Here is a 16,593-nt window from a genome sequence, read left to right on the forward strand (position 1 = left end):
TTTTGTATTTTATTTTGGGCTATATCATTCATCATATCATAGTATCATTGTAATGAATATCTGATGCTCCCAGGCCTCGGGTAAACTGTGGTATTTACCACTATTAGGCAAATACTCAATGTTAAATAATGTTTATTCATTTCTTTAAATAAAAACACCCTCACATTTGCTTTATTGACTTACACAAAAAATGCCATAGTTTAAACAGCAGGAATAAGATACAAAGCAATTAACCCTGTCTATTCAGCAATCTTTGTGAAATGCAGGTGACGTCGTCTGTTTGACCAGCGGATTAGGTGAACTTTTATTTTCCTAAGGTGTATGCAGATGGCTTTGCATTTGTTTGCTTCCAAGCATGCCAGAGGGAATTTGAACAAAAGCACAAAGGTCAGTGTGACAGACCTCATCCTCTTTCAGGTTATTTGTCTTCCTTGTTCTGGCTCAGCCGCAGGACAATTCATTCCTCAAAGTCTGGGTGGGGATATTAATCATTGAACAACAAGCATGCATTTGAACCGAGTCTTTGATCTTCCTTGGTTGTGTCTGTCGGATCTAAGAGTACATTCACAGGATAACTTTTATTCTTTTTTTTAATTCAAGAAAAAAGGTCATTCGAAACCTGGCGCTCCTGTAATCATCCTGCTCATGTGTCCTAAAATAAAAAAAACAACAACAACAACAAAAAGGAAAAAAAACCCTGACCTGATTAAGCTGCTCATATCCCATCCTCACTCTCTGCCCAACACTTACACCCTGTGTCTAGCGTATGAACTACAGCATCTTCTTCACCGGTCACACAAAACCACAGAAAAAACAGGACCTCTTTTGATTTTTTTATTATATCAAAATACAAAAATTTGAGAGGAAAATTTCATATGGGACTAAACGTTTGAAATGATATGGTGACATGAACACAACACTGCTTTCATATTCTCACAGACATGCCATAGATAGAGCATAGAGCATGTGCTAAGCCCATGCCTACGTCATGACGAGCCACCAGAAGTGAGCCTGTGCGTTTTCCCTATAAAGGCTTGAGATGGCAACGACTGCCGCTGTACATCCAAGGCCAGTTGGTAACGGCCCAGGGTGGTTTTTACATCATAGTTCATTCAGGTTTCAGTTTTACTCAATAAAGAAACAAGATCCATGGCAGTTGAACATGAAGAGTGAGTAAGACATGATCTGAGACGAATTCACTGGAGAGCAGTGGCAAATGAGAAAAAAATGTAATACAAATATTATACATAAGGCTTTGGTACAGCACCATACAGTATGAGTTAATTGCTCACAAAAAGTTAAGTGAAGCATAAATACCTGATGCGGTGACAGAAAAGAAAGACAAGTCTAAAAAACTGACCAAAAACAAAACAGAAACATCAGGTCATTGTTGTTGTTTTTTTTTTTATTAAGAGAAAAAGAAAAAAGAAAAACAAAAAAAACAGACAAATGTTTTTGCTTTGAATTATTTACATATGAACATTATGGAGACAGATTATGCACATAAAAAAACAAAATAAAAACATATAATACAGCATGTAAACATGTGATGTACAGCACAGAGTTCAGTGGATGGAAGTGAAATGAAATGTAGTAAATTTTCTTCCTTTAATTAAGCACTACTTGGTTTGCTTGAGTATGAGCATTAGCTAAAACAGTCAACGATGTAGTGCTTATTGTAGCCTACGATAATAATACATTCTAGTTCTCAGTGCTGGTACACAAAAACAGAGAATATAGAAAATACTACATATTTCTATTTTCCGTCCAATAACAACCAGCTCGGATGTCCATGAATGATTGCTAAATAGGCGTTTTTGTATTGTCTCTACATGCAAGATTAATACAATTTAAAAAAACGAAAGGAAAAAAACAAATCTCTTCTAAGTATCATCCTACCAGCACCTAGTGATGCACTAAAAGCTGTAAGCAGAAAAATTGAGAGAAAACAAACGAATCAAAAAACAAACAGAAATGAGCTAACAGTACATCCAAAGCAGCCCTCTTAAACACTGTACATGTTTCTGTTGAAGATGCAAGGAAAACAAAAGAGAGGGAAAAAAAGCCCGGAAGACAACATCCATTCTTAAAAACCCACGAGGAAGAGGATGTATGAGCTTTCCCGATTCCTTTCTACGAGGGGGATAATTACAAATGTGGACTGGTGACTACCCATGGCTATACTGTACAGTACTAGTAGCAATTCTACCTTGAAAAAAGGTGGCGGTGTGACATGAGACGGTAGCGCCCCTGCAGTCGTGTGCTTGAAAAACAGTGCTGTTAACCAAAGACCTACAGGAAGTGTGTAGAAAAGATCCCCTCGTGATCTGATGCTCTTAGATTCCTTCTCATGTGTCCTGTGGCGTGTACTAATCTAAATTAGGTTATGTTTCTCCTTTTAGGCTGGGTTAATAGTCTCAATATCAGCACAAACATCGTTTAGAGAGGGTACCTTGGAAGCACAGACAGACATTGCAAACACGCTATAGAAAACAAGTCGTCTTGAGTTCATCTGAATGTCACAAGTCTCTATTATTTGAGGTTACACTACTAGTTTCCAGTATTGTCTATCACTGTCTTCACACCATGATACCGTTAACGAAAAGGGCCTAGGGTGTCTAGTTGCTCAAAAACACCAGGGGCCGACGGAGTCGCTTGTGGAAACAGGGAACGGAAAAAAAAATCTTCAGACCTCTATTCTACAGCACCACAAAGTTAAACATAGCACCAAGTCGTAATGTTCAAAGCAACTATGCCCTAACACACGTTTCGTCATCGAACTAATGTAAACACAATTTCCTCCACAGCACGTGTTTTACAGGACTCTAGCATGTCCTCGACTCTTAGAAAAAAACTTTATTTGCTTTGGACACGTGAAGGCGAAGAGATCTGGAGTGAATCTACAGGTGTGCTCGTGAACGGGCGAAATACAGGATTACTTTGTTCCAGAAATATTATAGTAGAGGGCAACACACTTCTGCTCCTAAAGCTTTTTCCAATGGGCATTCACGTACTATACATCAGAGAGAATACTAATCAACTTGTGCAGCCAGCGGGCTATGGCAATAACACACTGTACGGTACTAACATGAACCTTTCTTTTCTTCTCAGATAAAATAACGTCTGCTAAAGTATGACAAATTAGGCACCTTAAAATGTTTTAAAAACATTATCCACTTAAAGCCGTACTGTAAGCAAATACTTTTATATATAATCTAATTTCTTTTTCCGTGGGATCCTTTTCATACATCCTCATACAAGAACGTGTTCCTGTAAAACATGGTTTGCGTCATCTTTACAAATACAATACACACCATGTACAGTACATAACAAATATAGATTTTTTTTTCCTCGTATCTTACACGAAACCAATTTCTGGCGCTCGCCTTCAGGCAAGCGCCGCTTTCTCGCTCGTCAAAAGATTTCGGCGAGCAGACGTGGAGTCGAGTCATTCGCGCGGATTTTTTTTTTTTAGCTGGAAACCTTTGAGTCGTTATTAGGAGAAGAACTGTTTGATATGTCTCGGTGACAATACGATGATAACTGCTTTTCCTCTTCTGCAGATCAAAGCGGGGACTTGGCTCAGAAACCGCGTGGGACTGCATACAGGAATTTGGACTTGATGCGCCAACTGGTCACCTCACCAATCTCAGCTACACTAGAAGCAATAATGACGGGTCATTCAATGTTCTGTGACATTGGGACATTCATTTCCTGTACAGCAAAACATACATTCAGTATCGGTTAGTGTCGAAAAATCAACAAACACACAGAGAAGTAGCTAGCAAGTAATCTACAGTTGGTAAAGATAAACAGTCAAGGTGGCCGTCGTTTGAATATTTCCCATTGCTTGTTAACAGCTTTAGAAACAATCACATTCTCCTCTAAGAGCTGCTGCTAAACATTAACATCCTCGCTGTACTGCTTGGTTATTTTTGCATCAAATCTTTTGCATGTACAGTGCAAAAATGTGTCGATTTATTTGCCTTTTCCCCCTCCTAATCTGACTGTGCGCATTTTTTTAAAAATTGTTTTTCATAGGTTTTAATCTGGTTCTATCCTATTATTTGGATATACACAGTTGAAGCACAAGCCCATGTTAAAAGAAAACAAAACAAGTGTTCATGCATCTTCCGTAGCGATTTCTCTCGTGAGTCCTTGGCAGAAAAAGTAAAACCACACACACACACACACACACACACACACACACGCTATCGGACTCCCTCACTCCTACAGTGAGAGAAGCGTGAGAAGGCGAAGAAAAAGGCAGTTTATGTTCGAAAAAATAAGCAAACACAACAGATAAATACAAGGCAAAAACAAAAAGGCACCTCGAGCTGTGCCGCGTTCCACAAATGATTTCCTTAATAATGAAATACATACAGTACAGTTCACAATTTGTCACCCCCGTCCCTCTGACCCTTCAAGTCCAACCTCCGCTGAGCATCTGAGTCCCAAGTTAGTTTGAGCGATCTCGTGAAGGTTATGATCTTTGTCTTAACGCAGCGCCGCAGTGCTGTAAACACACTTGAACCATCGCGCAGTAAAATGAAGACGCCTTCCTCTAATTGTTGGCATCGGGTCACAAATCAAAACAAACACAATATGCTAGCTTTTACTGGTAATAAAAAGCTTCTAAAGTAGATAAAGTTAGGCCATATTATCCGTTTGAGAGAATGAGAGTGGCGTGTGATATAAACCTTTTTATCCATATGTAAAAAGGTCAAGTACGTATAGTATACCACAAGAATTACAGCAAATCTGCGTTTACTCTGAGGTATATTTGTGGTAAGAACCCTGTGTTTAAATACTGAATCTATTTGTATTGTAGGAAAGGTAGACTCATGTCCCTGTCCGAGGACGCACCAGGCTTAACAGTACGCTGTATCACTGAAAAACCTAAAGATATGGACCCCTCAATGACCAGTGAGTGAAAAATCTTGAACGTGTTGTGACATACTCAACCAACACATTTTTTTATTACTGTAGGAGGAAGCTTAATTCCCTTGTTTTACTATTTATATACATTATATATTTTCAGAGCATTTTCAAGTGAAATTCCTCAAAGACAAGTTGCAGTGACAACCCGGAAAAGCCATTGTTCTTGTCTTCCAACCCCGGAGTATTCAGCTCAATGGTTCCCACTCCCCGAAACGCAGATTAACTTTTTAAGGATTATAAGAAAGGTATTCGTTTGATATTTGGGTAGAGCAGGACGTGCTGAGGTGGGATTTCTCAGGGGTGGTCAGTTTAGTCGAGTCCAATGGCTTGTTGGGCACACGGGTCAGCGTAGAGTCCCATAATTTGGGCCCTCTGAGTCTGCACTGGCCAGAATGCCTGTCTGGTCCTCCTCGAACTGCCTGCGGCGCAGGAAGGAGGTCAAATAGAGATAGGGGTTCTTCTTGTTTTGCTTTTTCCTCTTTCTCGGGAGGTTAAGATCCTCTCCCTCTTGGGGTGTCTGAGATTGCTGCTGGGTCTGAGAGAGAGACGCACCTGAAAGAGAGGCAAAGGACTCATACACAGGACGGCCGTTTGATCGGTAATCTTTTGTGGCTGCTCTCCGATCGTCAGACAAACCTGTTCTCCTTCCGGAGGTTGTGTTGTTATTGTTGTTGGCAGCCACTCCCTTGGCTTTAGTAATACAGTGTTGTAGCAGTGCTGGTAAGCTCTCAGACCCGGCAGTATCGCTAGACGCACCTAGAGGTTCCCTGAGAAGATGAAAGACACAGCACACATTGTTCTGGATTAATCCAACAGTCGTGTTCGGTCACGTCTCAGAGAGAACAGACAAAATGGCACTTTCATTTCTATTTCCAGAAGGTGCTATCATATGATTTGATGAGCTCTTGAACTTCTACTGAGAGCCCTTTCACTAAGATGATGAATTTCCACTTTCTATCTGCGGTGATGGATGAGAAAAGTTAGATACAAAGAAAGAAAGAGAACGAAAAAGAGAAAGAAAGAATAGTTGACTTAAGGTGGCAGTGGAGTTGGTGAATTATTGGCTATACATTTGTTTTTCTTAAACAATCATTATGTTAAAGACCCACTCTGGGATTTATAATTAAAGTGTATTTGTTCTCAAATTCAATTCATTCAATCAGTTCATTTTCTTCTGATTTTGGTGGAATAACACTCTTTAAAATCTGGGATTTCATCGAGTCTTAGAGACAAAACTATAAAAGAAACGTGCTAAGTTTACAGCAAGCTTTCGCTTTAACATTTGGGTCTTTAAATAGTGACTGCTTCAGAAATGCGAGCAATATTGGCCTCTTTGCTGTATAAAACTCATAAAATGAAAATAATTTCTGGAACTTGACAGTTCCTGTACCAATGAAGTCGTCTAAAAAAATTGTACAAAATTCTCTATTAGCGCTATTTTTACTAGACCGTAGGTTCAGGGGTCGGCAACCTCTGACCGTCACCTGCGTCAGCACACAATCTCGTTTTCAAGTAGTGGCCCGTGAGACGGACAATGCTTCAGAAAATACAAACTACCAATCAAAATTTGGGGTCACTTTTTCAAACGTGTTCAGCTGTGGGCTGAAGAAATGTGTGCCTTAAATATAATGTGTAAGTGGCGGTTGCCCTGTTGCTAAACGTTACTAATAAAAGGGCTTCTTGTTATCTTGTTTTGGTGAATCAGCAAAAGACTTGCTGACATGGTAATGTGACTTTACAAGCACCATACAGTTCATGCTGAGAGGTCTTTAGGCTGCCATACAATCCTCCCCTGTCCCTCAGATATCTTCAAGTGCATGACACAGAAATGCTGATTTAGTAAGTGCAAATTGGGCTTAAATTGAAAGAAATTAATGGGTAAAATTACAGAAAAAGGTCTGGTAGCTCATTTCCCTGGAATTATAAAATGTAATGTAATAAAGTTTTTTTCTGTTAATTCACAGAAATTTCTATCCTGTAGCAAGAGTACTGACAGGGACTAGAAAGAGACAGGATATTTCTCCCATACTGGCTTCACTTCATTGGCTCCCTGTTAAACCCAGAATCAAATTTAAAATAATTTTCATCACATACAACGTCTTGAATAATCAGGCCCAATCTTATCTTAAAGACCTTATGGTACCATTTCACCCGAATGCAGCACTGTGTTCTTCCACTGCTGGATTATTTGTGAGTATTTAAACACAGAATGGGGAGCAGAGCTTTCCGCTTCAAGGCCCTCTTCTGTGGAACCAGCTCGACTTAAAACATTTCTTTTTGATAAAACTTATAGTTACGGTTCGATCACACGACCCCAAATCCTTCTTTAGTTATGCTGCAATAGGTCTAGGTTGCTGAGGGCTTCCCATGATGCACTGACTGTTACTCCTCACTCACCCTTTTTTTCACTCACTATATGTTTATACACCACTCTGCATTAGTTATTATTAATCTATTTTTAATATTATTCCACATCATGTCTTTGTCCTGTCTTCCTCCCCCCACCCCGTCAGATGGCCGTCTTTCCCTGAGCCTGCCTCTACTGGATGCTTCTTCCTGTTGAAAGGGAGTTTTCCCTGATGTTGTAATTTGGGGCTATATAAATAAAAGTGAATTGAGTTTTCTCTGTTATTTAAATGTTTATTTATTCCTTAGTTGCTTTAGTACAGTATGAATGGACATGGGAAGATCTTTGTCAATAGGAAAAGCCAGTTAGAAGTTCAAAATCTATACACTCCTTTACATTCTCAAGAGGGCCAAATTGGAGTCTTTAACGGGCCGATTCTGGCCCCCAGTCCTTATGCTTGACACCCCTGTTTTCAACTCAAAGTCAGAGAAGATGATTACATAAAAGAGGCTTTAATTAATTCCTTTAACATTTGCCTCTGTCCACACTAACTGTTGCTTACTTAATTACTGGGAAAATTTCTGTATTTTACTTATTAGTCAGCTGCATCGCAGCTATGGCTATAATTTTGCAACCCAAACTGTGCATATAATATTATAAAATTGTAGATGAGGTCAAACTTATCATCATAAAAAAAGGTTGCCAACCCCTGCAGTCCATTTATGTACTCTGCATTTCTCTGATTGCTCTGCATCCTAACATGAAAGTTCTGCACATTTCAAAAAACCAGAAACCAGAAAACACACAGGAAGGTGTTCCTGAAACCTTGAGAACTATTTTCATTTCATGAGTGATGCATGCGAAGTTGAATGAAAATAATTAATTAATCAGCACAAAGTAATCACATCACGTTAAGGTATCCTCACTTCCAGTGGTCTGCTTAGAAGCAGTTTTACCTCGTACTGGAATACGCTTGTTGTACTTTTGTTGTCCATCTCTCTCATAGAAAGATGCAATAAAGTTAAATAAAAAAAAGTCCAATAACCTCACAAAAAGTTAAGCTTGTGTTCACGAGGCTCACTGTTGGCTCTTTGCCTTTCAAAGAACTGAATGCAAACAGCGTCGAACCTGACTTAATGCTTTCATTAAGTCAGGTTGTCGCGCCAAACATGTATTGTTTCAAAAGGCATGGGAACACAAAGCTTTAGAGATGCTGTCCATCATTTGTCACTGTGGAGAGAAAGATTGAGAGCCATTAGCAGAGAGGGGGAGACAAATCGGAGAATTGCAACAGTCCTGGACAGTTAGAGAACATTTCCATTATCATCACATAAACTGTGTGCCGAGGCAACAGTGTTAAAATATTGCTCATTTCCATAGACATAAACACTATACAGCACACTTTCAGAAACATGAACACTGCGTACAGAGGCTTCACCATGCTGACGGGAGGAGATGGCAGGTAGAGGAAATGGCCGTTAAAGAACAAGTCACATGACAGGAAGAGGAAATGGCCATTAAAAACAGTCACATGACAGAAAAAACGAAAGCACTCAGGACAACAAATGTGACAAAGAATTTAGTTTGAGAATTGTTGTTATTTGTTTGGTTGTAGAGAGAAGTTTAGAGAATGCATGCATGGCATTTTGCACATGGAACAAAACTTTAAAGGGGAATACTCCAGTCTATCATTCATGTGCGTCCTCTATTGATTCAAGGCTTTTTCTTTTTTTTTTAGTGCAGGGAAACATGTCTGCGTTCAAACAATGAAAAGGACAAAATCAAATGCTTCTCCACAATCCAAAACCACTCCTCCTGCTTGCTCACAAGCCTAATTACTGTAGCCTACACCACAGCAGGCTTACTCTGCCTTGAAACTGTATTGACAAATGTGTCCTGCAGTCATTATTACCATTAGTTGCACTTCACTTGAATCCAGCACAGAGGCACAACCCAAAGCGATTCCCCTTTAAAGGAGAGAGTGATTAGAGCCCTCCCCCTGCTGACCCCTCCCCTCTCAGACATGGGTCCGACCCTTACCTATTGCGGCGTAGGGGACCGGGTCACAACAACGCTGCCCAGATAGCTGAGATCAATCAAAAACAAATCAGGTAAGACCCTTACCCTCTAAAAAGCAGCAGCCCTATAAGCTACTTTCCCTTAAAGGCCAGTGATAGTGCAGGAGCGAGTCTCTGCTGCATGGCTTTAGCTACCATGTGATTGTAGCTTCTAGGGTAGTGAGGTGGGTGTGAGGGGCCACAGGAGTGTGTGCAGTAAAGAAACTCTACGGGGTGTAGATGTGTTTAAATGTGGGTGTAAAGCATAACATTTCCTCCTTTATGTAGTAAATGTGCTCAGCCACTGATCTACCAATACTACGAGAAAAAAAATCTATTGTTCTATTTAAGCGGGTTAGTCGGTTTTTATCCTTACGGATGCCACTTTCTAATAATGCAGCCATTATATGTTATATGCCTTATAACTTGACACTAATTATTTTTGAATATATTAATTTAATGGTTAATAAATCACTCTGCAATACATCGGATTTAAGTGAACTATTTTGCCAAGTCATCTTCCTCAAAACACTTCGTTTGCCTCTTTAGCGCTCCAATTTTGGACCTTCTAGAAAAGTGGGAGTCCCAGGATATATTTAACATCTTACTTTTTATGATCAAGTGACAGACACAGAGCCTTCTATTTATGACTTTACTATTATAAATACAACTCATCCAACTGTATAACTATAGACCAGATGGTTTGTTATCCATCCTTATAAAGTATTGATAAGTTGAGATTATGGCTTCATTATTTGTTTATAAATTGTTTACTAATTCTTTTTAAAACAATCTTATTAGTTTATGAGCAAGAAGCGAAAGTTAATGAATAACATAACACAATGAGTATGTGTCAACTACTAAATGTGTACAAACTACCAACTGCTTTGTTTTACACTTTCTTTCCATCGCTAAGCTACAATATAGACTTTTACAATTTCAATCTTCTTCAACAAAGAAGAAAAGTGTTCTGCTACAAGCGGCTATAAGCTACTAGCTCTAATATTGGTTGAGTTATGAATAAGTAAGCAATTTATTATCCATGAATAAATAGTCTGGAAGGTGACAGAATAATGGTATAAATAATAAATGTAATTGTTCATTAAATGTACAGTAAATTGTTGAGGTTAAACCTATAAACACTAGTTTCATAAACCGACCCGATTTAATATAATTTATACTCAGTTTTTAAAATACTTTAACTCAAAGATTTTAGATTCAACATGGGAAACAGAAAAAATGGCTTTTAAAGTTGATTTAAGTTTGAATTATGATCAATATTTCATCGATTCTATTGATTACGAGCCATCAGTACTATATACAAAAATACATGATCTTAAAATCACACTGAGCTTTCACATGCTATTCAATGTTAATGTTTAGATCATTTTTAATGAACTGAGACAATGTGTGCTAAATGCAATTACATGCCTTCTGCATATTAAAGTACAATATGCATCTTAATTACTTCTTAATGGAAACATCAAAGTGATACTGAGGATATTTAGCGAGCAGACGAAAAGTCTCCTCCTTAAAAAATGTGTGACTATTCTCTACTGCAATGGATCACCTACCCTGAGGCTGATATCTGGAGCTGGGAGGGCTCTGAGGGTAGCATCTCCTCCTCTGTCCTTCTCTGGGATGGCCTCTGCCCGAAAACATCCCTGCCCTCCGGAGGGGGAGAGGGGGATTGGGAGGGGTAACTGGCTGCAGTGGAGGCATAGGACATGTGGGCGTGGTAACTGGGGCTGGGTTGCTTGGCGCCCTGGCTCTGAGTAGGAGAGGCGGTCAGGGAGGACCTCCGAGAGAAACTGACAGTAGCCGAGGGCTGCAGGGTGATCTCAGGCATCTCCAGAGACCGAGAGGTGCGGAGGATGCTGGGGCGCGGAGGAGGCCTTACAAGAATATCTGGGGAACCCGGCTGGGTGCTAAGTGGGCTCTGGGAGAGTGGAGAGAGGCGGGAGGGTTGGAGTACTAGTGGGGGTAGGCTGGGGTCTGCCCGGCGCCCCGCCCTCGGGCTGAGCCAGGACTGAGGGCTACTACTGGGGGCTGTGCTTGGGCTCCCTGCACGGACTGCCGGGTCAGGGTAAGGCAACACTGGTACACCCACACCGTGGGCCGTGTGTCTGAGCTGGCCGAGACTCTGGGCCTGTTGCATAGCTAAACGCCTAACCGGAGGCCCTGGGGGCCTGTCTCTGCCTGGGGGAGCCACAGGAACCTCCAGCTGCAGGAGTCCGGGGCTTATTGGATCCTTTAGGTGTGGGAGGTGCAGGCGACTGGGAGGGAGAGAGTGAGGAGGATATGGGGGTGGGTCAGGGAGGTCCTGGGGGTGATGTAACGGATGGTGAGGTGGATATATGAACCGTGGACCTTCTAGACCCAGGAAGGGTAACTCATGAGGCTGCCAGCTTTCAGGTGAGCGAGAAGGAGGGCTGTGTGTGTGAGACAGAGAATGGCCAGAGGCAGTGTACTGATGGTGCTCCATCTCTCCACTCTCCTCGGGGATGGAGGGGTAACCAAAGGGCCCCTCGGCGGTGCCTGGGGGTGAGGATAGAGCGGAGCTACGTGGGCTGATGTCAGGCATGTAGAATGGTGGTGGAATCCCTGATTCAGCGCGGCTGCCTAGATACCCATAGAATGGGCCTTGGGGAAAGCCCCTGTAGCGGGAGGCCGGGGCCTGCCCTGAGGCGTGAAGTGCACTGCCCTCTGCAAAGCTCATACCTTCCATGGGCCTGTGTAGGCGGGGGCTGTAGGTGGGGGGCTGCGTTGACTCCAGGCTCGAGGACGTTGGGGAGAGCTGGGGCCGCAGCGTGGGCATGATGGGCGGCAGAGGCCCTGGGTCAAAATCATTCTCCTCATCGGACTGCCGGAACTCAGGGTACATGTCAGACTCCTCTGCGAAGGGGAAGCCCTGGATGCGGCGGGGAGGTGGGCTGGTCTCCATGACGAAACGGCCATCGGGGCCACGGCTTATCAGCTCAATAGGCGTGGTGACCTCTGCCTCATGTTTGGACACACTGTATTTCTTGCTGGCTATGGCACGCTTGGTTTTCTTGTAGAAGGAGAGCTCTTTTTCTTTTTCTCTCTGAGGACTCGGGAGCTTCCTGACATACAGGCCCGGACCGTGGGAACCCTCCGACGAAAGAGAACGGGGCCGAGATGGAGGGGAGCTCTCTGGACTTATCTTCCCCGATGATAACCTGATAAAAAAAATAAAAATGCAGACACAGAACGCTGGCTTAATTTAACACATAACAGATGAAGCGGATAGTGGTAGGAGTATTTTAAAACAAATCCCCAAAAATCTCTGATACTTGAAATAAACTGATATGATTGCGGTTTGTAAACAGATGACACAGTAGAAAGCCAAAGCGCTCGATCAAGGCAGCCATAATGAACTTCATTACGGTATAATGGCCAGTTTATGGCGGCAGCAGACTCCTGATAGGGGCTGCAGCTAATGAACCAAAGAGTGACGGGATGAGAGAAAAGCCAACAACGCAACCATGACAACCGTATCACAGATCTACTGAGTCTACATCTTCTTGAGCAGACGTGAGACCAATTTCCATATGCTGCACCAAATGGTGATGTGTGGAAAGCAGATGACATCTAACCAGGCCTCATTTGCCCACACCAGGAGCAGCATACTCGACACTTACTGTACTGGGTCACTGAATGCATCGGGTAGACATCAATTAGAATGTGAGTGCATATACACAGTACTGTACTGTACATGCAGCTGAGCTAGTGCAATTTAATCCCTGTATGGTGCATGGAAGTCTGTGCATGCAAATAGTAGGCACCCCTACAACTACAAATAATCACTGTGAGCTAATCATTTCTATGCAATGCATTAACCATGCAGCCAAGCCAGTGCAGTGCAGCACACTCTGTATTTTGGTGCAGGCAGGCACTCACAGGGGGCTGGCCGGCGGGGGCAAGAAACTGCTCCTGGCAGGCTCGTCCCAGCAGGGCTCTACCCCTGGCAAGGGGGTGAGAGGAGGCCTGCGATGGGAAACAAACGACACGGGCCTGGTTCATCTTTAACTATGCTACTTGCTGGAAGGACTAAGTGTAAACTCCCTGAGCAGCCTGGACCATTTCATGAAAAAATAGAAAGAAGTAATCTGATACTGATGTTTTAGGTTTTAAAGTCACAAGCAAACATACATTTACTCTGCAATGGGATTTACACAGATTAGAGTCAGAAAGGAGCTTCTTTTGAGATTGAAATGCAGTCATACATGTACACAAGATATACAGACAGACAGGTACACACGTGTAGCTGATACTGTACAAAGAAACAGCATCATTAAACACTGAGAATCATGCAGAAAGCAGACAGTGTTAAAGAATACAGATGGATCAAAAATCAATACACATACTGCAGCTTGAGCACTCTGGGTAATGTGCTTAAAATGCAGACTTTGCTGCTTTGAACTCTCCTTAATTTTTCCCGTGATCCGCTAGAGGTTGCTACTGTTCATGTTCTTTTACACCTACCAAGAAGCCCAATCATGTCATCAATGGGGTTTTTTTTTGGCTCATTTTCAAGACTTTCCTCAGATATACCATGTTAGATACTGACTTGTTGTTTAAAAGCACTGGAGAAAACATGCTGAGGGTAAAAATCAATTCTTCCCAGTAGGCTCCAAAAGGTATTTTCAGGTGACAGGTCAGAACTGAGTGTTATTTAATGTTAACGTGTATGACTTGTCACAGCATGCAAGGGTACAGATAGTTATAACAGGTGTAAGAGAGGACGAACAGTAGTGGCGACCTCTAGCAGACAGGAGAGGCTCTGGGGTAGCTTTACTTACGGCGACTCAATGCTTTTCCTGAAGTGTGTCACCGACAAGGGAGGATCTGAGAGGACAAACACATTTAAGTTTAGGATTTTCTCTAATGAACACCACAGGTAAAAGTCAGTCACAGGGATGAATTATGAGACAATGAGCTTCTGGGCGCAGACGATAAAGGACCCCCGCCCAGCAAAACAAAAAGCAAGACAGACTGAAAAAGACCAAAAACAACTGCAAACAATTTACTTCTTAGCTACTCTTTGTTGTCATTTTTTATCTCTTTGTGCTTGCTTTGTGTTTTTCTTTGTGCCTCTGAGCCCATTGATAAACCCATCCATGGTCAAACATGAACTTTTACCTAATCTATGTAAATTTAAGTGAAAGAGGAGACTAACCTGGTTTGCGCTTGAGTTTGCGACGGTGTTGCTTGTTGACAAAGCAAGCTGCTAGAGTGCTGAACAGTACCGCCGCTGCCAGAAAACAGATAGTTGCCACGACTCCTGCCACCACAGGTCGCGCCAAACCCTCATCGGGCAACTCTGGAGCAGGGAAGGGATCTGAGAGCATAAAAGGAGATATGGAGTAACAACTTAAAAATAGATTATTCATAAGGGCCGAGCACAAAGACACTCACCTGTGCTAGAAACTCCCACAACATTGCTGCTCTCGCTGATCAGGTCATCCATAACGGCCATTACTCGAAATTCATACCAGGACTCCTGTCAGAGAGATGCAGAGATGCGCTGCAATGCAGGGTATTGTGCTCAGACTATAAGGCATTGTCTTGCTGCACATGATATATTGAAAGCAGCTTCTTATTTATAACTGTTTGCATACCAAAGAGGAGGTACTTTTCCTTAATTGGATTGACAAAAAAGTACTACTTTTCTACTCCTTAGGATTCAACGTTACACAGCTAAATTTCCATATACTGACCTGAACAAGGTCTCTGGCTATGAGCTCGGTCTCAGTTGAAGGGATTAAGTCATCCAGAACCTCCCACCTCTCCCCAAGGCGAAACTCCATGATATAACGGTCGATGGGCGAGGAGTGGTTGGCTGGAGGGAGCCACGTGAGGAGGACACCGTGCTGCGTGCGATTGGCTGTGAGGCACCGTGGTGGAGTAAGAAGCACCAGTGGTTCTGGGGTACCCAGAGGAGAGCCTGTGAACCAACCATGCATTATGAAAATGTATTCAATGGGGGAAAAAAATCAAACAAACAAAAAAAGTTACAGGGTGTTGCTCGTGCGATCGCATTTTTTTTTTTAAAGAGTTAGATAGGGTCCAGATAAAAACTCTGGATGGGCTCCATTCAGGGACCTCCATCAATGGAGCATCAGAGTACACTTTGGATGTAACGATTACCAAGAAATCAGAAATAGCAACACAAAGAGCATTGACTTTTCTTACATTTCTTAGGTTAATCAAAGCTGATTGGTTAACTCAAAATATTTCATTATAGGTCGTGGAGAAATGTATTAAACAGCAGAAGCCTACTGGTTTCCATCTGAGAGTGTGAATTAGGTCAGAACTTTGCAGACCTCATTTAACATTTGCTAAATGAAGGAAAACAGTTGGCAATGTGAGGCCGAATCAGGGCTCACGAGGCAAAAAGTACCCCCACCATCTGGGCCGGATTATCCAATGGGCATTATGTGCACATACCCAGGGGTATGTGCACATAATGTGAAAATAAATTAGAAGTATTTAGCTGAAGTGTATTTTATTTATGTTAGTTCTTTTTTAACTTGTAGTTCTAAATTGGAAGATTATTGTGATATTGAAATATAAAAATAAAATTACGTTCTATTATTTTTTCATCGCTCAAAATAAGCGTCACACTCGCTGAAGCCGGTGTACCCGCCGAAACGCCGTGCATTTATCGAGACTTTCAACCCCAGGTAGGCCAATTATGGCTCTTTGGATCCACATTATGTCAGCAGCTATTCTCCTCCGTGAACTATGTTAAAAACAAACACCGCTCACGCCTCACAGATGACAGCTTACAGTCCTGCGTAAAGATGAAAGTGACTTTGTAAAGCCCCGATTTGCACAGAAGCAGAAGTCCCATTGTAAACATACTACGGCAGACCCGACGATGTTTCCATGAACACGCTCTTTAGCATCTCTTTATTGACCACTTTTCACACACGGTTGCTGTACGCATACAGCCGGCTGTAGCTTTGCAGCTCACAGCCCGACACACACCAACACAACAGCAGAGAGAGCACAGATGTTAAGGCGCCTCCCCTGCAGCGGCGCTGCAGACCACGCCCCGCCACACACATTAACCAGGTAAAATACATATTTAGGCAGAATTTTGCAAATATCTATTTTTCATTTTTCAGCAGCATAGTGCTTTTTTTCCAAATATTTTTTAAAAGTCAGGTCAAGGCTCCAAAAGCCCAAAGGCGATATAACAGTTTTTGTTTGCTACATGGA

The 16,593-nt window shown here is 42.1% G+C and overlaps 1 protein-coding gene across 2 annotated transcripts in view; it reads right to left on the minus strand.

Moving 5' to 3' along the window:
- Nucleotides 1-4,952: 4,952 nt before the first annotated feature.
- The window catches only part of igsf9ba (immunoglobulin superfamily, member 9Ba), a 69,124-nt gene continuing 57,483 nt past the window's right edge, over nt 4,953-16,593 (minus strand). Inside the window, exons 14-20 of one of the 2 annotated variants that reach the window (XM_026191692.1) lie at nt 15,087-15,313; nt 14,785-14,869; nt 14,546-14,707; nt 14,169-14,214; nt 10,920-12,545; nt 5,578-5,708; nt 4,953-5,493 (exon numbers count right to left, since the gene is read on the minus strand). In XM_026191692.1, coding sequence (XP_026047477.1) covers nt 5,285-5,493; nt 5,578-5,708; nt 10,920-12,545; nt 14,169-14,214; nt 14,546-14,707; nt 14,785-14,869; nt 15,087-15,313 — 2,486 coding nt within the window. In that variant the 3' untranslated portion in view covers nt 4,953-5,284. Of the gene's footprint in view, nt 5,494-5,577; nt 5,709-9,328; nt 9,375-10,919; nt 12,546-14,168; nt 14,215-14,545; nt 14,708-14,784; nt 14,870-15,086; nt 15,314-16,593 lie in introns of those variants that run through there. The other variant, XM_026191693.1, reaches the window with a different exon arrangement.

This window comes from Astatotilapia calliptera, chromosome 14, assembly GCF_900246225.1.
Source record: "Astatotilapia calliptera chromosome 14, fAstCal1.2, whole genome shotgun sequence".
Lineage (NCBI taxonomy): Eukaryota > Metazoa > Chordata > Actinopteri > Cichliformes > Cichlidae > Astatotilapia > Astatotilapia calliptera.